Here is a 24,144-nt window from a genome sequence, read left to right as displayed (position 1 = left end):
ATGATGAAGATAACATAACCTGTCCAATACAAATTTGAGTTTATTTTGGTGTAAACAGTATCATTCATTATTTAAAAAAAAAAGTGTGCACCATTCTTATGCTTGTTGTACCCTCAATTTCAAAGCCAACCAAACTTGTCAAAATGAAACTAAAGTATACCCCTAGAACAGTTGAAATATTTGCAGTACCTGACTAGGTAATGTGGTACATATTCATAATGTACAGTAAGACAAGAATCAAGTCCAGAGAGATTTGCTAACCTGAGCTGTAAAGAATGCAGATAGTAAAATGACTGAGTTACCCAGTTAGGGCTACACTTACACATAGTGTGTATGTGGTGAGGAGAAGAAATGAAAGAAGGTCACAGGAAAATAGGGTTTTTTTGACAATGGTTTTGGTAATTGTTTTTATTTGTTGTAAGAGTTGACGTTTTATGTCGTCTTTTGAAAAAATAAACTATTAGCCTAACAGTTGCCGCTTCAGATAAATAAAACATTCTACACTGATCATTCATTATATCCCGTATAAGTAAAATGTATTCTAATATGCATTTGTCTGGTAGATATTTTAAAATATATTCTAAATATTATAATATGCTAAAAGCAGCTGCTTTTGAATATTTACTTAAGTAATCACTTGGTGATTGCCAGAGATGAAGTAAAAGTTTAAATCTTGCTCTTTTACGGGTGGTAAGGGACACCATATTTTTGGATGTAAGTGTAATCACAAGCTTGTGCATTCAAACTGTAATTAAAACATTAAGAAAGTAGAGCATTTAATGATGTTATCATAACCTGATGAGGCTTGGCAAGCTTTTCACCAAGAATCTAGCATTTTAAAGTTGGAAATATTCTCTAAGCAAATAAAAGTAGTTAACTAAAACTAATCCATGAGTTTAAGAAAATGTGGGAAGATCAAGTGATAAGTAACAGAACTTTACTGTTTTGTACTTGCCCTCATTTCTTGATAGATTTTTTTCCCTTAACAGATATAAATTTCAGTTGTTCTTTTGCATAAGAACTGAATTGGCTTTTTGACCAAAGAATAATCATCCTTAGATTAAGTGATAATTTTAGTAAAAGTTCAAAGATTATTTTTAGAGAGTTTACAAGATGAATGGAGGTGAGAATAGTTTTTATAAATACTGAAAGCCAGATAAGGCATTTTTATAAACTTGGGCTAATGGGAAGGATAACTGGACAAATGATTGTAAACTTAGCCAAATTCAGTAGTTGCAGTATTTTAGTTTTGCTTTTCTCTTAAGACTTAGGTTTGGTACATGGAGAAAAAACATTTGGTAAGCAAATATTAAAAGCTTTCTCTTAATTATGCCTTTTCCTTCTGATAGCTTAGCCAGCTGGCTTCAAGGGTGTTCTCTTTTTTGAGCATGCTACCTTGGTAGTGAACCTCATTCCTCTAGGAGTGCAACAGTTCTTGTACTCTTGCAGTTCAAATCTGTGTCCCGTGTTCCCTCTGGCAGTTCATCTATATTGCCATTGTCCAGGTCTCATTCCCAGTGGAGAATAGAAAATGCTTTAGCAATCTTGTAAAAACAGGGATGAGGTAGCAGAGATGATGGGTTAATATGCTTCTTAGGATACCTGAATTTTTAACTTGGCAAGTGCTTTAATGATGTAAAGATTCAATAGGTAGTCAAGATTCCTGCCTTCTTTCTTAAGGCCATTCCAGTTGTATGCAGCTGTGTGAGGGTACGAGGTCATAGCTGTGTTTGAAGACTGTGTCAGTCAGATACTCTGATGATTTGATTTACTGTTCCACTTTGTTTTTGAATCCTGGCTTCGGTAATACATAGGTACTCAAGCTGAAGCTGTTGTGCATACCCAAAAGCAGAAGATAAGGAGGAGCTAGGTTTATGTCCTCTGCGTTATCAGTCCCTCCCTAAAAACTTTTGTGTCCATTGGCCAGTTTTAAACAAACTGACAAAATGGAGCCATTAATATATGTTTAAGTTTGAAAATATATGGTTAGATAGAAAAGCCAAGTAAGTATTTGGTTACTTATGCTACCCGATGTCTGAACTGGTCAGCCTCTCTGCTCCTGAGTGTGAATAGGCCGCAGGATTTGCTTGTCCTGCCTGTCTGGCACTTAGCAGTGAGGCTTGTGCATGTGGATAGTGCATAGGGAGAAATGTGAGATGAGGGATGCAGGAGAACTGGAGTCATTGTTAGAGTACCCTGTAGAATAAACGAAGGTGGGGAATGGGAGACTGTTTTTGTGTGCGACTGCCAAGACAGAATGGAGAATCTAAGAAATCAGTCTTCATTAGTTCTGCAACGCACAGATCAGTTTGTTTATTGACAAAAGTAAGGTGTTTCAAATTAAAGGTGAGTCAAATAAAAGTATGTTTAATGAACACTGCTCTATTATTATAACTGTTTCTCTTCACTTATTGTATTTACTTATAGGATTTTTTTTCTAGTTCTTTAATAAAAAAGGAGGGGTTTTCAAATCAAAATAAGGAATTATTGCCATGGAAGTTATGTGCCATTGCCCTTCTTCAAATACATCTTCACATGATTCTATGAAGGGTTACCAGTTATGTTGAGGAATACATGGTGACTTGATACATGACTTAATCTCAGATTTAATAGAATCTAAATATGGGATATTTTGTCTTATGTGCCTCAGATACATACTATTTTAAGCAGCATTGTCTCAAAGCAGAGAACCAGTTCTGTTTTAGAGAGAGGAGTATAATTGTACTGTGATTTGCTCTGTATGTTTTTTTTTCCAAAGCAATATTTCCATGATCCAAATTCTGGGTAAAATCAACAGAAACCTTTAATTAACATTTCTAATTTAGTCATGTTGCTTTTATGACTTTGTGAAGCTTATTGTGACATGAAAAGCCTATTGTCAGGATATTATGCTTGTAATTGAAGTAAGTATTATGAAGCATTTTGTTTCTGTGTATTTATAAACAAATATATACATGATCTAATTTGAACATCCCTGGGACTATCTGATTATGAATACTGCTATCTGGTACTGATTTCTCATTTCAGTGCTTAACTTTAAATTTAAAAGTTACTAAATAACACTTTTTATGGAAAAATAACATTAAAGGGCAAGGTTTTGCAGTCTCCATGCTAATACTTTCTAGTAACACACACCTGTCAACTACTAGTGTGTCTAATTGCAACAAAAAATTTTTTGGTGGAGATTGGTGTTGATTCATCACACTAGTCCTTAATCGGAATTACTGCACACTTAAATACTCTTTTAAAAATATTAATAATAAAGAAGCTTAGATTATAAATAGATTTTTTTGTAAAACATTTATTTTGGAAGGCATTGAGATCATTTGTTCTTTTGGCATTTCTTACATGGTCACTTCTTCTGTGTTCAGTAAATTGTATAAAGAGTCATTGACTGAAGCTTAACTGGAAAACTGCTATTTTGTACATACTTTTAAAATCATACATATTTAGAGTTGGCATGGAAGATCTTATACTGTACTGGAGGGGGAAGAATGCATGTGGTACAGTATCCTTTTGGTAATGTTCTAACAAAACAGTTCTAAAGTATTGGCTTTTGAATATTACATGTTTTAATATAGTGGTAAAATTGATTTTTTTCTTTTTAATTGCAAGGATTTTTCTGTGAGTTTTTGCTTGATATCTGCAACTTAATGCACAGTAGGGTTCCTAAAATGTCATAATTGCATATCTTGTGTAGATATGACACTAATCCTTAAGACTAAGTAATAGCTCTTTTCATATCAATGAGAGATAGTAATAGTCTCATAAACATTTGGTCTTTCAGTGTGATGATTCTTTGTTTTAAACTTCGATCTTTCATATTGCCTTCCTCTGAATCCTCTATTTTTAAATACTATTCTTAAGCTACAGTGATAAATAGTACACAAGGAATTCCAGATGAGATCACACCATTTGTTTTGTGTGAGTATATCATATTTTATTATATATCATATATTATCCCTTGGGCAGCCTAAAGTCTTATTGTGTGTGTGTGTGTGTGTGTGTTTCCTTTTGTTAACTGAAGCTGCAAATTGAGCAGAGATCCTTTTTGAGAGACGTATAATGAGTCTGTTGAGGTGTCTTTTGGTGTTAAATCATTGATTTAGAACACCTATATGTTGAAATAGTTTGCTTCAGTAGCCGTTGCTTTGCACAGCTTGACATTTAAATTTAGTTTAAACTTTTTGCCCTCAAACCTCTATATAGTTCTCTTGGAAGCTTGTGTATTCAAGCATGGAGAGCTATCTTGTATTACTTAAGCACTTGCAAATTTACTTCTTCACTGTTCTTTTAATGTATCATAATCTGTATTTCTCCATATGGTACCTAATGCAGTACAGAGAGTACTGTTACCTGTGGGTAACGTTACCAAAAAAGCATTGGTTCTGTTATTGACAATGATGGTAATACTGAGTTATTCTTCATCTATTCTTCCGTGGCTTTTTGAGGAGTACTGAAGATACCGTGGTGAAATAAAGCTGCTTGTCTTGGAAAAATGTCAGAATTTCTTTTTCAGTTTGCCGGCAAATTGGAATATTCATTGCACAAAGCTGATTTAGGCCGTGCTTCTCTTATATTGGTAATAGGAAACTATCTCCACTTATTTCGTTTGAAGTTGCCACAGTCCTTTAAGGTGTGGCATATGGCCTTTCTTGCTTGATTAGGCGATACCATCCTAAACTAGTTCTAAATAATGGCTTTACTTTTGGTAAGACCTCTTTAAATTACCACAGAACAGTGATTTGGTCATCATCCTTCCCTAACAGTGAAATTTTTAGAGGAGGAGATTTGTGCTGGATTGTAACTGTCTCTAGATTGATGCATTTTACCCTTTTGTCATTAGAATTGGCAGTGCTGGTGTTCCTGTCATGTGTGAGTTGCTTGCCTTAATCTTTGTGTGGCTATTAGAGCCTTTTGGTACAGAAAAATGTTTTTGGGGGGTTTTTTGGTTTTGGTTTTTTTTTTTTTTTTGGTTTGGCATGTCACAAGATTGTCCATTTAATACTATAACTGAATTTTAACTGGAAACCACAGCTGATCTGATGTACTCAAGAGTCAAAGATTTTTGAAGGTGAATATTCAGTTTCAGGGGACTTAGTGCACTGTTTATTCATGAATGGCTCTGATTTACAATTTTTCGTGTAGATGATGCAGTTCTTGATAATGCTTGGGTGTCACTGGTGTGGGTTTAACATCAAAGAAATATAAATATCTTAGATCACGACTTCTGTTCTCTGTTTGAGCCACTGTGATGCTTCAGCTAAAAAATCTGGAATGGCAGTATAGTATTCTGCTGTATGTGGAGTTCTTTGTCCATAAAAGCTTTTGTTTTCTTATCTGAATAACATAGGAGCAAACTAGGCTGTTGCTCTGCACATCTTTTTCAAGCTGAGTGCTCTGAAGTCTGTTTCTCAACATACAGCTCACACCCCCCAAGGGGAATGTGCAGTGCCAAGTGGCAAAAAGTTGCAATGCAGCCCCCCCAATTTGGCAGCAGCTTATTTTCTCCAGTCAGAACAATAAGTTTAAATACTTAGTAACTGTACTTGTTTTTTTCCTTCTTGTCTTGGATGAACTATACTGTTGACGCTGCAAGGGACTTTTCATAAACATGAACTAGAATTGGTTCCCCCCCCCCCTTTTTTTTTAAACAAAAACACTTATGCATAAGATGTGATTACAGTTTTATAGGATCCCAGAGCTTGACCATAGCTATCCTTCTGAAGTCTTAAGCTATCTCTGTGATTCTTGGGCTGGAGCATAGGAATAGGGAAGAAAAAAAGTATATATATATTTTTTTCTCTGATATCGTAAACATGAATACAAGCAGGATTGCACATTTGGAGTTTTGTCTATAGCAGTTTTCTTGGGACAATTATTTTAATGTTTCAAATTAATATTTTTAAGTTAAATTCTCCTTTTTAAAAAAGTGTAAAATATTTGCATACCTTTTATTAGGGTAAGTATGCATTTGATCAGTCAACAAAAACCTTGTCGTTGTTTAACCTTTTTTATGTTTTAGACTACGTGTCCAGGATATGTAAACACTGGCAATAATATATTACATCATCGCATCTTAATGAGTTTGTTTATGTCTAAAATGTATCTTTTTATATTTAAATGTAAATGTTAGTGTTTTTCCAGAAGAGAAGCAACTCTCTTCCAGTCAAAACAAGAACTGTATCTAATTATTTTGACATTTTCCTTCTTAATTGGCACTTAAAATGATCATTAACATCATCTAAGAACTAGCTGAGCTTTTGTGCCCCTAGATCTTAGATTTAAAAATGGATAATTTTTAAATTCATTCGACAGAATGATTATTTTGAAAATATATTTGAATTGTGCTGAAGTTGGATGATGATATCTTTTTAAAGCCAAAACATAATGCCAGGAAAAAATGTTACCATGAAAAGCAACATTGAGATTCAAATCTTAAAAACACCTCTATATCTTCAATAGATATATTTGGAAATTTAATAATATCCTACTGAATTTTAAGTCATAATGAATAGAAGAGTTTAGACCTGCTTATTTAAAGAATAATTTTTCCATGTTTTCTAGTAATGGATTTAATGTATTTGCTTATTTAAAATGTATCTGCCCTCAATTTATGCAATAGGAGTTATCCCAGGAGTAAAAATGTTGTCTAAATTTGAACTGTTATGCTGGACTGCAGCCTTCTTTTTACACTTGTGTGAATAAACAGGCTACATGTAATATATAAGAACCTCAGTGTAGGAAACTTCTTGGCTAGTAGAGAAAAAAACAATTTTTTTTTTGTTTTTTACATCTGTGTTACTGTTCTGAAGATCCTGACATGAGCAATGTATAAAGCTGTTATATCCTGTTCTTGGCATTAACTATCTGCACTGCTGCAAATTTAACATATAGTATGGATTTAAATATTTTCCTTTTGTTCAGAAGGCAGAATTTGGCAAATTATCCTCCAGTGCCAAGTGTCTGTGGGAATTTATTTATTATTTTGTGGGGCTACTCGTATGAGAGCAGGTATGTACTTGAATGGTCAGGTGCATCATAAAAGAATATCAGTCAGGCATTCTGTTGAAGCCAGAGTTTTCAAAACTGTCTTCACAGTAAGCTTAAAGAACCCTATGTTCATAAAGAGGACAGCATACGTGTGTTTAAAATGTTATTATGATTCATTATAAAACAGAAAATGGTGGTTCAGCTGCAGCAGTGGCAAATGTCAGAGCAAATGTGCATAAGGTTTCTTTGTTCTGGTTTAGATCAGTACCTGTCCCCTTAGTAAACAGAAAAATATTTTAGAAACCTTAATGTCTGTGTATGCTGGGTTCCACCCTGCATATATTTTCATTGAGGTAGACAGTACCTTCCAATTTACTTTTTTTAGCAGGTTTCTCAGAAATGTGTACATGCATTGGAAAGGCATATACTTTTTTACTGGTATAGGTATTTGGGTCTGGGAGCAACCATTGGCAGAAGAAATGTCAAAGATGAGGCCTGAGTGGTTCTAGTGAGCAGGAGTCCTAAATAATTTATCAGTTGAAATCTCCTCAAAAGTCTGTTGACTCCCAGCAGGAGGAGCCTGACAAGATCTGTCACTCTGTTGAGAATAATGAAGATTGTCCAGAACAAGAAGAGGCCCTCAATTATTTCTGAGCAATCTCCTCAATATAGACTGAAGAATTAAACAGCACTTGTCTCATCTTGTCATTTGGAATAGGAACTTTGTATTTAAATTATATGAAACTGTGAAATATTTTAGGCTGCAGTCTGCTTTAAAATTTGCATTAGAACTTATATGGGAAAGTGTAGAGGAGTCAGAGTTTGTATAATTTAGAAAATAGAAAATAGAAAATACTTCTGTATTTTGAAAACTACAGCACACTTTGTTTTCTGGTCTCTGATTGAGCCTATAGCTTTGCAACAGAAAAAAGCAGTAAATAGGCTCAGTTTCCTGTAAGTTGTGAGGAAATGCTGAAAAAGCACTAGAGCTGGCAAATTTGTCATTGTCTTAGATTTTTACAGGGACAGTTTGAATTTTAAATGATTCTGTTATACAAGAAATGAGATCTAGGTCAATCCTGAAGTATAATGGATTTACCATACCAACAGAAGTAAAAATATTTAAAACTTATTTTTTAAGGCTACAGTGAAAAGGTAATTGAAATACTACTGCTGTGGTGAATGGTAACGTATACAAAATATTCCTTGTGGTGCCTCATCCACCTTTGATGAACACCAGACAGCAACACAAGACATCACGAGGATAAATTAAAAAAAAACATGCCATTTTGTCACTACTTCTTGAGTTGTACTATAGTTTTACAAAACTTGCAGCTACACAAAGGATGATGTTTCAGTGCAACAGTTAGGCTTTCTGAAAATTAGATAGTTAGATATGCATAAGATGAGTAGGGACTGGATTTCTTATCTTCTCAGTTAAACATCCATACAGTTTTTATGCTGATGCATTAAATCATTATCCTTCTTAAGTATTTCCATGCATGACAGCACTTAAATGAAATCCCTGGTAAAGATGGTACCAACTTTGTATGCTCACCTACTTAATCTTCTCATATCCCAAACATCTTTAAGTGTTTTCTGGACATGCTTCAAAGGCCATCCTATATAGTTTTGGGTAGACCAGGAAGCTAGGAAGATGCACATTCGGAAATGTAGAATCTCTGTATAGAGAACAACTGGCTGGAATACCATTTCTATATAAATGATCTTTGATAGCATATATGAGCAGCACTTCCATAAATAACTGTCCTGAGCAATGGCAGGTGAGCTTTTCCAGTTAAAGCTTGCCTTTTCAATATTTTATTTCCTAAGAAAATAGCATGATTTACTCATGACGTGAAACCGAGCAGTTGTTTTTTGGGTGGTTCAGCTCTATTTAAATTTTCATATGGACTCTTCACATAGCCCGTTCTAAGAAATATTACCATATCCTAATTACAAGATCACAGAAACATGGTTTGTAGCTTGTAACATTCACATGAGAGTAACTTTCACTTTTGATGGAACATGTAGGTAGAAATGAGGCATTTTTTAAAAGTTACTGCGTTTCGATCCTAGGGAGCTGAACAGACTAACTGAACTGTGAAGGTTGAAAGTGCATATCTGGTTCTCAAGGACTGGTAAAATCCAGTGTCTCCTTGTTCTTCTAAAATCATTGCTACTATTTCCATTTGATTGGAATGAATCTCAGCAATTTAGACCTCAATAGCTTTATATGTCATACAGGAAATAGACTTTTTAATAGGAAGTATAAAGTGGTTGTTTTGTATTTTGTCCTTTTGACTGACTTTTCCTCATTCAGGTAAAGACTTTTGTTGCATGTTCAAATGCGTCTAATGCATCTAATTCTAATTACATAAACTATATATCTAGAGAGAATTCTGACTCAAAAATTTACAGCTTTTTCCCCACTGTTCCATCACGAAGTCTTTAACTTGGTCTGGAACAGCTGATTCCAGATTTTGAGAAAGAAGCAAAGGTCTTTTGTTGCCCGTTTTGTAGGGGATGTCTTGGATAGTGACCAGTTAGCTTTTGTTGCTTGTGCTTTTAGTGATGTATAAATGAGTGGAAACCACTAGCTCATTTCAGATAGACTACTAAGCAACCACTGTTAGAAATTTTCAGTTACTGCAGACCTAGATTTGAATCAAAGCACATCAAGATGAAAGACTTTATAACCTATTACTAGTCCCTTGAGCCTTCCAGGCTTTTTTTTTTTCTTTAATGCATGTGCTGTTAATGGAAAAAATAATTTCCAGTTCGGTTTCCCCTCAGTACAACCAGTGCTCTTTGGATTGGTTTCAGTCTTCTCTGTAAATTATTTTCTAGCAGTGCAGAAAGGATTTCATTGCTTTTCGTGCAATTTGTTTTCCCCTATCTAGAGCAAGAGTTAACAGAATAAGAAGTAGAGATTCTGAGATGCTGTACAGGAATTACGTTCTCTGTCACTTGCGGTTTAAGAAAAGGGGGTGGTATTCAGCTCTTGAAAGGGCTTTAATGAATACTGTTTGGTGTTTTTGAAAGTTAATGGTCAGAGGAGAGGGATAGAAACAGCCTTGGACCCTTTTAGGGTAAACTGATTAGCATTTTTCCTGATTGAGGTGATTGTTTCACCTTCTCTATCTCACGATTTTTCATCATCCTTTGCCTTTTGTTTTTATTCAAATGACATAGCATTAAAGAAGCCTTTTTTTATGCGAATGCAATCCTCCCCCTCTCCCCTCCTTTTCCCCTAGAAAATCTGCTTGCCACAGACAGAGAGAGCATGTGTTTCTCTTGTCTTGGTTGGGTGCACAAATCTTCTTTTATGTGCGCTGCTTCTTACCCTGTTGCCTAGACGATCACTTGCTTTCACTAAGGATGTCTGGTTCTCGTAAGGAGTTTGACGTGAAGCAGATTTTAAAAATCAGATGGAGGTGGTTTGGTCATCAGGCATCAGCTCCCATTTCTGCAATTGATAACAACCAGGGAGACTTCTGGAACAGAGGACAAAATGTAACAACTAGTGGCACAAAGTTTATAGATCCAGGTAACCTACCTTTAACATCAGTTGGTTACAGAAGGTCCAGCCAACAGGATTTCCAGAATTCACCTCCTTGGCCAATGGCATCCACCTCGGAAGTCCCGACATTTGAATTCTCAACAGCAGATTGTGGAGGTGCGCGTTGGTTTGACAGACAAGAAACAAATGATACAGCAAGTGAAGAAGAAAATGAATCAGACAGCAGTTCGTGCAGGTTAACTATTACTTTTCTATTTTAAGAACTGTGTTTTCATTTCATATTTACAGATACCATCCAGGTATAGAGTATCCTTTATTCTAGATTAAAGTGTTTCAGAAACCTAGCAATTGCTGTGCATCAGAAATATTAAAACATTGATTATCAAAGTTCTGTATGTTTATTAGGATCTCTTTAAAAGATAACTTTGTTTTGTCAATGTGGATAACCTGTGACAATTGTTTTTAAAAGCTAAATGAAAATGATGCTCTTTACTTTATCTGCATGTGTGTATGTGCATGCACTCACTCATTTTAAATGGTATACCAAGCACATGCTTCTATGAACAAGATAATGTTCATTACATTATAATGTTACAGGAAGTTTTGTAAATTATTTCAAAATGACACTGATTGTCTAGTTATGCTGAGAATTAGTTCCATGCAGATTAGGAGAAAATAAAAAAATGTGTCTTTGACTCTTATGTCTGATGTTTCAAAGTGTTTTTATAGATGAGGGAGATGAAAATGGTTTAAAAAAATATTAAAGCTATAAATCTTTTTTGCAGTGCATATGCAACTTCAAGGAAAAAATATATTTCTTCTGCTGAAAGTAATACATTGTCAACCACTTTGTGCTGTAAACTGGTATCAAAAGATTGCTTTAAAATGATTGCAATTTTCCTTTCAAGTGTGTTAAACTGTACACCTAGATTAAATATAGGAAATGGTTTTATGGTGTGTATAGAGATGTTTTGGTGTTCTTCTCTTACATTACTAAAGATTAAACTGTAAAATTTGTTCTTAAGTGAAAGGTGTTTACTGGTTGGTGGCAAATTAATCATCTTTCTTGTTAAATACCAGTTTTTCAGTTGGCTCCTTTTACTGCAAAAGTCAGCCATCCTTCACTAAAAGTTTTTTCCTCTTTTTTATAGTGTATATAGTGCATATTAATTAACTTACTATTTCAAATTTTTATGTTTGTTTTCTAGCTTTTAAGATAATTTTGCAATGATATGACATTTCAGAAAGTATGACTCTATTTAAAAGGGTGCACTGTTTATTAATAAAGCCTATTAGGAACAGATCAATCTAGTTAGAACAGTTTTAGTGTTTTGCATTCCCTAGGAGAAAAATTCATTTGGTGCAAGGGCAAAGCAGTCAAGAATGAAAGCACTAGGTATTTATGGTTTGTATAACCTTTTAAGATTTGAGGAAAGGAAGGAGAGTAAAAATTCTTTGGAGTCAGCATGGTATATTACTTAGGAATCAGCATGGCTTTTATCACTGAATTGCAAGAGTATTAGAATTACAGGGAAAGGCAACCTGCATACTGATACTTTTTAATAGCAGTCTTAGCATGCTACAACAAATCTACTGCTATAAATAACATATATCACTAGAGCTCCTATTTTAAGTGATTTTAGGTATTTTTTTTTAAATAGCTGTGCCACTCGCTGGATGCTGTATATGATAATAGGTTCATCACCTTCCATTTCAGAAATATCTATTTGTGATACAAAATTTTTATGTACATCATCACCCCAGTAGGATATCCTCACTATAGGAAGGCAATCAATGTAGAAAAAATGTTTTTCTAAGAGATTGATGTGTAGCTTGAAAATACTACGAATTTGTTTTTAACTGTAGGAGAAGAATTTACATACGACAAAACTAATTTGTTACGTAATATGGTAGTGAAGTACTTCAAATATATATTTAGGGTGTGTGGAAGTCTGTAGAGTACTGTATTTTATCTGTCAGGTTTTTTGGAGGGAGGGAGTTCTATACTACAGGAAGTGCACATAGAATTTGAACTTCTATTTAGTAAATTTGAAGTATCTCTTTAATTATGTGTTTAATCAATTATAGCATCTGGAGGTATTTGTAATTCTCTTATTTGTAACTCTTACTAGTGTTTTAATTTTATTCTTCAAAATCTTTTAGATAAATTTGGGGTTTAGTATCTGTACAATTTAACATACAACTAATGGTAACATAACTAACAAACAAAGCAAGTTCTTATGTTTTTGTTCTCTAGGAGAGGTGGTACTTAAACCATGCCTTGTCTACTCCCTTTATTAGGACTTTAGAAAAATTCTGGCTGTTGGATAGACTTATATAGGTTATAATGTGCAGAACTGGATTAAAAATCAGCTTTTTCTCTTTATTATTCTAAAATACAGCTTATCTGTTGACTTGAGTAACAAAAAAAAGAAAACACCCCAACACCATGGTCTGTGATGTTTTCAGAGAGTCTCTTTCCTACATGAGAACCTTGTGTTTCCTTCATTAGAAATAAATTGTGAATATGAAGGGTGGGGTGTGTGTGTGTGTGGGGGGGGGGTTGTTTTAAGTTAAACTTTACTTAGAAGGCATGGAGTTATCTTGCTTCTTCAGCCTCTGTGTGTACTGCCCAGGTGCAAGCCCTAAAAGCATGGGCTGTAACATGCAAGCTTCAGTGACAAAAGCAGCTGCACCGTTTTGTGTGCATCAGTCTTCCTCTTTGCCATGTCATATGGCATAGAAAGAAGAGGCTGTAGACCAGGTCTCTTGTTATAAAAGCTCTAAATCATTATGTGGTTAGTTTAGAGGAGAGAGAATGTAGAATTTTTTTGTTATTGTAGGGCTCGATGGCAGAAGGAGTAAGCAAATTCCAAGTTTAGTTCCAAATCTTTGTCAAATGACAGTTTTCCCAGGTGCAAGCAGTTCATTCAGGTTCAGGGATCAGAGCTAGTCACCTATAATGCTGTCCACGTCGTACTCTTGTGTGCTGTTTATGACTAACATTAGCCTGAGTGATAGTTTACGAGACCAGTAAGGGTTGAATTCTTTTCTTTTGCTGTTTTTCCTCTCCTAGATTTCCTCTACTATTACCATTTGTGAACTCGCCTACTTTCCTGAGGCTATGGTCACCAATTTTGGATTTGTGGACTTCTAAAATTTTCTAGTAGAGGTGCGGATGCTTGTAGCAAATTCAAGCATATCAGTGATATATTTGCCTTCCTTTACTTTTTGTGGATTCCTTATAAGCCATCCACAAACCTTGAAGGCACAGTGGATGACAAGCTGAAAATCACTGCTGTAGGGCACACCTAATACGTGAAGTGTTGTATCTGGTTCATTTCTCCCAGATATGCGTTAAAATATTGGAATTACTTTATTGTAGATATAACTATGGAAATATACTTGTATTCAAATATAATATTAAAATGCATATTTGAACATGAAATGCAAGCAGTATTTTAGAATTCTTTAGTTGTGTCGTAACCTTGAACGCTTTAATAAGACGTTTGCAACTGATGTTAAGACAAGGTCTGAATTTACAGAGTAATATCTACTCTGCATTAATGCTCTGTGTGTACAGTCTTGGAGTTACTACATTGTAAATTCCTAAGTCTCTCCCCCTGGCAATTTTCCATCTATAGAAACCCTTGGTATGTTGTAATGTCTTTTCTCCCACCTCAGTCTTACTGACCTTTGATATTTTTGTATTTTTTTTGTTTGCTTTTTTTGTGATTGTTGCATGCCCTGACCAATTAAAGCTGTCTCAAGTATATTGTATTATTACACTTGCTTCATACTGAAATGTAGATGTAACATGAGGTAATCAAAGTAGGTATATTTTTCCAGACAGAACATATGTTACAGGGGATATCTGTGTGCATACACAAATTTATTGCAGTAAATCTAGGAGATCTCTTAGAGGTAAGACAGGAAACATCTATGCTGTAATCAAAGGTCTAGCTGCCATGAAACATGCCTACGTTATTTCTTACCAAAATTAAAAACTAGGAAAGATGGAAGTAGCTGTCTTAGCACTTTTTGTGTCCGTATCTCTGGGCTTTCGTAGGTAACACTGGAGTCTGTGCTTCAGCTTTTCATGGCTTCTGTTACTCATGGTGGTTAGATTTAAACTGATGCGGATATTTGTGTTTGCTGCAAATGCATGTTTTGACTGCAAGATAGGCATAAAACTATAGTTCTGGCTATTGCTATAATTCTTTAGCATAGAGTAAATCCCTAGTCCTCAAGTTCCTTCGCTCTCTCCACAGTCACCTTTGCCCTTTTTTTGCACTGATGTTCTGATCATAAATTCTAATACTTTGTGGATTTTAGCAGCCTCTGTCATTACCATTTTTTGCTTCCTCCTTTTATTTATGCTTTTCGCAAGCTTTGGAAGAGTATGCTGTGGGGTATTGTGTTTTTTGTTTTTGTTTTTTTAAAAAAACTCTTGCTTTTTCCAGGAACCTTTTCAGCATCCTTCTTTTCAACAAGCTCCATTCTCTGCAGCTTGGATTCTTATATTCCTAACTTTTTATGGAGTCAAATATTCACTTTGAAAAAGTGTCATAAAAAATCATAGAATCTGGTATAAAAGCTGTGGTGTTGTTATCCTAGTGTTCTGGCCTTCATATACAATAACATTTCAGCTAGCTTAGAGACAGTAGTGTAAACAACCAAATTGTTGACAAATTATTTTTAACATTATTTGGAAATGCTGTACATAAAAACTTCAGTGCAGAAAGCCATCGTAATGCAGCAGTAAATTCAAAAATATAAAATTTGTTTAGGAGTACAAAAGATGTATCTTAATATATATATGCTAACTTGTCCTAAGGTTAGACGTGCCCCATCTTTTATAATGTGTATGACATATACAACAGACTAACCTAACCTGATGATGACTTCAAGTTGTAACAGAGCTTCTAATAATAATATTATGAAAAATTACCCTGAGTGCATAGGTTCGTGATACAGAATAGCAAATCTGTTATCTTGTCTCAAAGTAAGCAATTAGCCCATCTTTTGACAATGTAAGACTTTCAGTTAGGATGTCCATCTACTGGAGATTTGTCTGTTCCAACAATAAATAAATGCCTCACTGTGTTTTGAACAGTAGTGAAACTCAGGGCTCATTGGTAATGTGTTGCAGTAAGTTCCATATACTTTATTTATGCTTGCAGAGTTTGCTTTTATTAGGCAAATACTGTCTTTTGATTTTTGAGTGTATTATTGCTTTTGCATAACAAGAATGTAAATTGCATCTAAGTTACAGACACTGATATAATATTCATTATTTCTCTTCCTTCTATTGTTTCTTCTAAACTGGAGTCGGTCACACTTACTCAATTTCCTGCACATACTTTTTTTTTTTCCTTTAATGATTTTTATTGCTTGTTTCTTAAACTTTTATTTTTGCAAACCTTCTTTGGAGATGCGTGAACAAAAGTAACTAATTTTTACTATTTGTTTCTTTGAAACCTCATGATACTTGCCTTTTTATTATCTATACAGTTTGAGCTGTCCATATTTGTTTGTGGATTTTTCTGTTTATATAAATGTCACATTTTTAAAGGTAATATTCTTAATGTATGAATTCAGATTTAAAATACTGAGGGCAGTTACTTTGTTCACTGAGAAACAACGTTGTCTTCACAGGAAGCATAGTGGTGAGGAGATTGGAGAAGTGCTTTTTTCCCCCCCTCTCTACAGTTTTACAAGTGTTTATTGCTTTTAATGCCTTCATTTAAACCCAGTTAGTGTTACAGAAATTCACATTTATAAAATAAGACTTGTACCACTTCTGTGTGCAGGTTATTACTGCTGCAACCTCCATTGTGCAGTGTTTGGAGTATATCTACAACATTCATTGGGGTTGGGGTACAGTGACCCTGGAAATTTCAGTAGGATAGGCAGAGTATTTGCTCCTTGTCTTGTTTCCTAAAGGGACCGAGTTTATGCAGTTGTTCTTCATCACTTCTGCCCTTTCCTTGGTAACATTAGAACCCATGGACCATTTTCAGCCCAGTTTGAGAGTATGCAGAAGTCTCAAAGATAATTTAACCTCCTGCAAGTGACAACTAGTTAACAGAGAGAGGCCCAGCTTGCTGCCCTCAATGAAGAAATGGCAGAATTTATCTGTTGCAAAGCTCGCTGTTCATCACAGTGCATGGCTTCCTTTTAGTCACAGCATTTACCATCTCTTGCACAGTTAAGAGATGCCTTAAGGAACACAGAGAAAAGAAGAAGAGCTGGGGCTGTGGTGGTGGGTGGAGTGGAGCGAGGGGACAGAGGATACAGATCTTTCGAAAAACAGACCTCGTTTGTTGGTTCCATAAAACAGCAATTTTAGTGAATACAGTAGCAGTATATCTGGGGCATTTTCTCCATTGTGATTTTGTAGATAGAAATCCCATTTTAATACTGCTTGACTCCTTTTTCCAGTCAAGGCTCTGGTAACCAGTTGCAGTTCTAACATGTTGCCTCTTTCAGAAAGAAATGTGACTTTTTAATGCACTATAGTAAGTTTTCACTTGTAACTTACTGTGACATCCTAGGAGAGTTGAGGTACTACTTACATAAGGTCAACATCTGTACTGCATACCTGTGATCTAACCATGTCACCTTCATCTTGCAGTAAAATTGCATTTTTGCAGCTTCATAGGATTTTAGAACAGGATAGCTCATGCTTATTATCTTGCAAAGATGTTGACCTCTTTCAGAAGTGCAGAGAAGGTTACAGTTAAATCAGGTGAACTGATTTTAACAATGGGGCAATTTTAAATAAAAGTAAATCACACAATTGTTTTTCAGACAAGAATTGGTTTTAAAATTCATTTCAGATTTTGTTCTTGAAGCTCTGTTCCAAAGTGAATGAATGTATGTGGGGTTTTTTGGTTTTGTTGTTGTTGTTGTTACGAAGTCTTTCTAGCTTGAGTTTTATTTCAGAGATCAACATGGAGTCATTTAATCTAAGAGTTACCTTCCTAAGGTGGTTTAAAGTGCTGAGCATGAAATAAAATGCTTGAAAAAAACATTTTACCTTTTTTGTAACCATGGTTAGTACTTGTTGAAATTTGTAGGTTGTAACTAATATGTATGATTGCTATAAAATAACCATTGTAACTCCTTTAAAGTGAATCTCAATACTTGCAAATAATTAAAAGAACAGCACAAATTCTGTTAACAGGAACAGATTGTGCTTGTCCCCCATGAAATCTGAGAAATACTGGTGCTTCTCTCTTCTTGTAGAAAAGAAAGCTTAGTAAAGGTGGGGGGAAAGAAGGCTTGTGTGTGTTTTATTTTGGGTTTTTTTTTTTTGTTTCCTTTTTTACTTTGAAAACTGTGCTATGGCATTGCTACAACAATGAATTGTGAAACAACAGAACAGAGATGTGAATTCAGCTCTCCAGTCATCATGTATGCTGTTTACTTTTGAAATGCATTTATGACCATTTTATTACCAGCCAGTTAATTGCTTCATTGCTTTGCAATGAACTGTTTTATTGGGCAGAAACTCTTCACTCCGAACATCCTACTTTAAGAAATAAAAACCTTTAAAAATGAATGATGTTATAGCATGCGTTATATGTAGTTTCGGTTTCAAAAAGGTCTATTCATATATAAATTTCTTATTAGACAGCAAAATTAAAGAAAGCTAGCATCTTTAGTGTATTAATAAGTCTGTCACCAGGATAGTAAAATACATAACTAGTGTGGGAAAGATCTTGTCCTCAAAGTTACATTTTTATCTAATAAATAAAACTATTTCCACTGAATGTGTTAAAAATACTGTATATCTATTTTTTCTTCTATTTTCTTTCTTAAAGGAATATGTAAAAAGGGTTCTTTGATACAGTTACTTATTCCATGCACTGACAGCCTCAATCCTTAATGCAATTATCTTAGTGATACATGTGAGGCATGCACAAGTAACCATACGTCCACTCTACAGGAGGGAGAATTTATGCGATATTTAAAGAAATCTGAGTCAAGATTCAAAATCCAAAAGGAGAAGAATCATTGGGATTCTCAGTGCTGCAGTACCTGAAACCTAGATGTTTGTTCTGAATGTGGAATTAAAGTTCAGTGTTAGATATCTACTTTCCTTTTCTCTAGGTAGGAGAGATGTAGGCCAGGAAATTATTCATGCATTTCTGTACTACTGCTGAGAGAGAGAAAGCAGATCCTTCCCTTCCTCTGTTCTTCTCCTGCTTGTGTATTCTTCCAGGCTCTCCTGTCTGTGGCTCTGCTGAACCGAACTCAAATAGATTCATATGACAGTCTGGGAAGAGGAGGGGATTTGAATTTTGCATTAACCAGTCATTGGGTAATATGCATAAATAGCCCTTGAATCTACATCTTTCGTTCTGTGCAGGTACCTCAACTATTAGACTGTCTCTTTCATGTTCATTTTACGGACCATTGAAGCTTAATCTCCCTCCCTCTCTCCCTCCCTCCCTCCCTCGCCTTATGAAGTAGAAAAATGGTTTGGAACTTTGGAACTTAGTGGCTAGAAGAGAGGACAGATGCAGGATTGAACTTCTTCAAGTAAGGGGAAGAACCGAATTTGGTTCTGTTGTGTCTGTACGAGGGGCTTTATCATAGGCTCATGGATAATAATACCACTGCAGTTGTTTTCCCTATTGAATAAAATTGGTGACTGGTGACTTGGCCACAAATAATACTTGTTCCAGCATGTCAGAGAGGCAGTAGTGGAGCAGAGCAAGTGACGCTTAGGAGATGGGAACAAGTTGGTGCAGCTTAAATAAATGCCAGACCACAACTTCAGAAGGTACTCTTAAGGTAAAGTCCCTCAAGAGGAGTAGGTAGGCAAGCATCTCATTTCTGATCCAGTACTAAATTTCGGTTTGAATTGAATGCCGGGTTGCTTGGCCTTTTTAGTTATCTGGGCACATGCACAAAAAACAGGATTTTTTTTCCCACTGAAAATTTAGACTTTGATTTTGAGGAGCTTCCTGTTGGAATTAATACCCAGCTAAGTCTCCCAGTGGATGCGTTGGCCCTGAGCATCCTGCCTGAGTTCATACCATCTTTGGGTGAACAGGAATCTGGATGCAGGTCATGTGAATCCGTGTCTTTCCAAGTACTATGGTAGGCCCAGAGTGTGGTGGGTTTTTTCTAAGTTGCCTGCATGGAGGAGTAGTGAAGAATAGTCAGTTAAAGAATTGTGAGCAAGAAAAGTTCGGCTTACCTCAATGTGCGTGACTAGAATTCAGCTCCTTTATGTTGTAGGATCATACATTTCAGCTGTTTTATGTCCTAGGACCAGGCATTCTGGTTAAGTTTTCTGTATTCCTCTTTCTCCTGAGCTGCTGTGTGTTTGGGCAGAAATAACTTTTCATCCCAAGCACCGTTGCTTTTCCCTAACATCAGTTTCTGTTGTTCTAGATCTCATTTCAGACACTTAAAGCTTCATGCAGTAGGAGTGGTGGTATATTGATGTGTTTCTTGATGTATCATTTTCGCCTGCCTGCATGCACCCTGTCACTAGCTCCAGATATGCTTAGTTTTGTTCTGGCCAACTTGGAATATGACATAAGACTGCAGTGTGCAAGTGATGGGGTGGCAGGGAGAGAGGCAATTCCTTATTGCATCCTTCTATCACTTTTTCATTTTGCAGGGTCTTGGTAGATGCCTGTTCTTCCTCCATCATCTGACAGCATTACAGGTACGGTTTCTGGACTGATCTTTGTGTGTGTGTTTGTTGTAGAGTACAGCATTAGACCATTCTACCTGTTTTCACAAAGGTTTGGATTCAGTTTGGAGAAACAAAGAAAGTGTGAATGTGAAGAGAACTAAAATAGCAAGGGAAGTTAACACAAATCATGTACTTCAATTTTAAAATCACATGTTATTTTTCCTTTTAGTATCTGAATATAGAATTGCTGCACCTTAATACTGTCTAAACTAAGACTTCTGTTTTTGCCTTCAGCAGAACCTCCAACAGCAGTCATACCTTATCACCTTGCCAAACTATGGAGCCCTGTACATCAGATGAATTTTTTCAGGCTCTCAACCATGCTGAACAAACTTTTAAAAAGATGGAGAACTATCTCAGACACAAACAACTGTGCGATGTGGTATTAGTTGCTGGTGATCGTAGAATACCAGCTCACAGGTAAGCTTGTCACAATTCAAAGTAGCTTTGTATTAGTTTACAAATACGCGTTCGAAGTGTGGGTTCTCTGTTTTGTTTAAAAAAGGTCAGAACATCCCATACAATTTAAAATACTCTGAATGTACTTTAAATGTACTTATGTTTTTTAACGTTTTTTGGAAACTAAAAGTAATTCGTCTTTTGTTTGTGATACGGGATTAAAAATAATTGTGATGTGTTCACATTCTAATTTTTATGTTCAAGCGTACAGTAAGATATTTGGATAACAATCAAAAAAAACACATCCAAAATGCACCCTCAGAATATTAAAAGCAGCAATGTTTTTTTGTACTGTAGAATGAAATTTAAAAGTTTTCTCAGATCTGATTTGCTCTTTACACGAAGAGTGGAGTTGTTGAAGTGATAGATAGCCACAAGGACACTCTTGTGTCCACATAGTCTTTTGGCCCCCATAGTAAGAAGAGTCCTATGGTAGTAGACTGCTGAACACTGACAGTAAGTGTTAGAGAGCTGTATTAGACCAAACATTACCATACCTGTCATCTGTGTAATTAATAGATCATGTATGATACTATTTTAAAAGCTAGTAACATACCAAAGATTGTGAAACAAAAATATGAATAACCAAAGTTTCTTACAATATTTTGTGCATGGCATTAGCAGTTCAAATAGGAACCTAGATATAATTAAGCTGTGGTTTCATAAGATGAGGTCTTCAGCGGAAATAGTAGCCTAAAGCATTCCTATTTTCCATTGCTCATTTCTCCCCCCTCCAGTGAAACCCCATCTTAATACCTCTTGTAATAAAAAGATAGGGAGAGATTGCTTTGGGGGATTTTGTTTTGTTTTTTTCCTTTAAGTAAGATCTCTAGTTTTATTCAGAATCATCCCCACAACTGAGGGAATGACTGCATGGAAACAGGAACCAACTTGGGGGGCAGGCAGTTATAATGTAACTTGCAGTTGCTCTCCAAGCCGTCATTTTGTGAAGACTCATTTTTTAAATCAAGATTATCCCTGATGGCAGTTGCTTAAGGTTTGTCCTAAGTCGGTTCAAGCTGATGACAAAACCGCATGTTGGAAACAACAAATCAGATCAGAAGAGGGAATGCACACTCATTGGGGGGGTTGCACCCCTTGAAATAAGTTCGAAATCAAAGAGCTTTGGAGTGCTTTCTGTAAAGTGCTATAAACAGAAAAATAGTAAATACAGCGAGGAAATAATTCGTCTTCCTTATGTGGCCATGGTAATGTCTTTGCAGTATGTGGTTCTGGAGTCTGGTTTACTTAAAGGTTAAAAATTATGGAAATGGCTGGAGAGAACAGCTGTGAATATTTTGTAAGGTCTGGAAGACTTTGTTGCAACAAGATAAACATAACATTGTGTGTACGAAAAAGTTCTTTAATGTGCTTGCTACCAGTTTCTCATTTATTTATAGGATTGTTGCTCCTACAGTTTTTACTAATGTATCTAATTCTGTAGTGCATTAGGCACATACTACTAACTGTTACTGTCTCTGTTCTCTTCTTAATAGAAGAAACATCTTGCTGTAGTTGGAATACTGTGTTGTAAATATACACAAAAGTAAGGCCAAAGTGCACATTCTGTTTGTAGCAGAAGATGGGAGCCTTATGAGTGTCCTCAGTTTACTTTATAATGTTGGAGCAGCCTATAAAGAAGCTTTGTCTTTTGCACAGTAGGTTTTCTCTTACTGTTTTAAGTTGTTTTCCCGGAGGAACATAGCAATAACCACAGTCTTCATCTTAGTACTTCAGAAGTACCTCACTAAAAATTGAACTTTTCCATAATGGGAAAGATGGAGATCTTGAATTTGGTTCTAAATTTTATGAAAAAACAGTAAGAAAATTGGAGTATAGGCTTGATGTTCTTGTGGTAGCCTGTGTTGTAAGAAGAAAATCGATTTTTTTACTGCCTGCATCAGCCTATCCAAGTTCTGACTACTTTAGCATTGCCAGCAGGCTGGAACAATCAGTGCATTTCAGTCCACTAGTGATTATTTTATCTTAAGATTTACTGTGTAACCAAACATGTATTATATATTAGCTTAATGGTTTGTAATTAGGGTACTGGTAAAAAAGTAGAAAGTTCATTTACACTGGACAGCTTTCTTTTTTTTGGAAAGCTAAAAGGTGGAAGCTTATGTATTCTGGTAGCTAGGAAATTTGTTTGGAAGGGTGTGAGTCCTGGTTTGCAGACACTTTTGATCTAGATCTGTATTTTTCTTTGTGCTTGATTTCCATATGGCTTATAGTACTTCCTTTCTTTCACACTCTGTATTGTCTGTTTAGTTTGTAAATTCTTCACTGTAGTCTGTTTTAACTGCTTATTTATACAAGCTTAGCACAAAGTGTATTTGTAAAAAGCCAAAGTATATAAAAAAAAAAGTTTTTTTTTTTAATGCTAACATTATGCCATGCAGATATCTGTTGCTACTAATCATATGATTGTTTTGAAAACTATGCTAAAGGATTTATTGTAATCATCATTCCAGAGTGAGAAGTAGCAGAAGAATTTTGAAAGGTTCGATTTCCCTGTAAGAAAGATATAATTTGAAATCACTTTTAGCATAAATATACTGTACACTACACTTATTTTTGATATTGCTTGCTTTTAAACAAAATTAATTCAAATACATATAAATATGTTAGTAATATGGGATAGTACCACCTTCATATGTGCTTTTTATTACTGACATGCCTTTTTATCATCAAGAATAGAAACTAGCTGAAGCCATCAGTGTGCAAGGTGCCTTGTATTAGAAGGTAAGAATTATGAAAGAACTATTCATCATCACCTTACAACTTCAGTGAACGCTAGTTGTTGTTGAGCTCCCTAGGACCTTTATCAGCTGTTATGCAGCCAGAAACCAGGAGGTGCCTAGGAACTGTCCCTTTTTTTCTCTAAGATGTTAAGAGGCTTCTTTTCATTCTGACAGAGGTGAATCTTGATTGGAGATACTGTCTGTAAATTGTCAGATTTGACAGCTATTGTCATTTTAGCTAATAATTGCTTTGAAGACCTAGAAAAAGATCTAGGTGATGCAACTTATGGCCATTCCAAAAAGTAGTACAATTTAATCCAAGCATGCTATCCTGCTTATGCATATTTTACTGGCTTTCGATAAATAGCAATGAAATTAGACAGCTTGGTTCCTCAAAATGAATTAAGCTATCTTGGTGGCTGTTTCCAAATTTTTGATCAGGAGAAATCACAGAAATTAAAGACATCAGTACTGTTGGAACTTCCTGTAAAAACAGGGAGACATACTAAAACATAGTTTTTGTGTTTTTTGTTTTTTCCAGTATTTAATCCATAGCTGTGGAGTTTTTTTCCCAGAGGGATTAATTGTTCATATATCTTACTGTCTTTCGGATGAAAAATTACTGCATTTGTATGTTCCTATTTCTATAAATTCTCCTATGCGCTGAAAAAGAGCAGTCAATCTACTGCAATTAATACGGTAGC

The 24,144-nt window shown here is 35.3% G+C and overlaps 1 protein-coding gene across 12 annotated transcripts in view; it reads left to right on the top strand.

Annotated features, from left to right (window-relative positions):
• The window catches only part of KLHL5 (kelch like family member 5), a 59,805-nt gene that overhangs the window by 6,613 nt on the left and 29,048 nt on the right, over nt 1-24,144 (top strand). For 2 of the 12 annotated variants that reach the window (XM_064511285.1, XM_064511281.1), the window contains one exon: nt 20,475-20,657. In XM_064511285.1, the coding sequence (XP_064367355.1) occupies nt 20,515-20,657 (143 nt within the window). In that variant the 5' untranslated portion in view covers nt 20,475-20,514. Of the gene's footprint in view, nt 1-10,326; nt 10,752-18,746; nt 18,894-20,159; nt 20,208-20,471; nt 20,658-24,144 lie in introns of those variants that run through there. The other 10 variants (XM_064511284.1, XM_064511280.1, XM_064511282.1 and 7 more) reach the window with 9 other exon arrangements.

The sequence above is a fragment of the Dromaius novaehollandiae genome, chromosome 4, assembly GCF_036370855.1.
Source record: "Dromaius novaehollandiae isolate bDroNov1 chromosome 4, bDroNov1.hap1, whole genome shotgun sequence".
Classification (NCBI taxonomy): Eukaryota; Metazoa; Chordata; class Aves; order Casuariiformes; family Dromaiidae; genus Dromaius; species Dromaius novaehollandiae.
The sequence above is the reverse complement of the archived record's forward strand: the minus strand, read 5'-3'. Positions and strand labels throughout refer to the sequence as shown.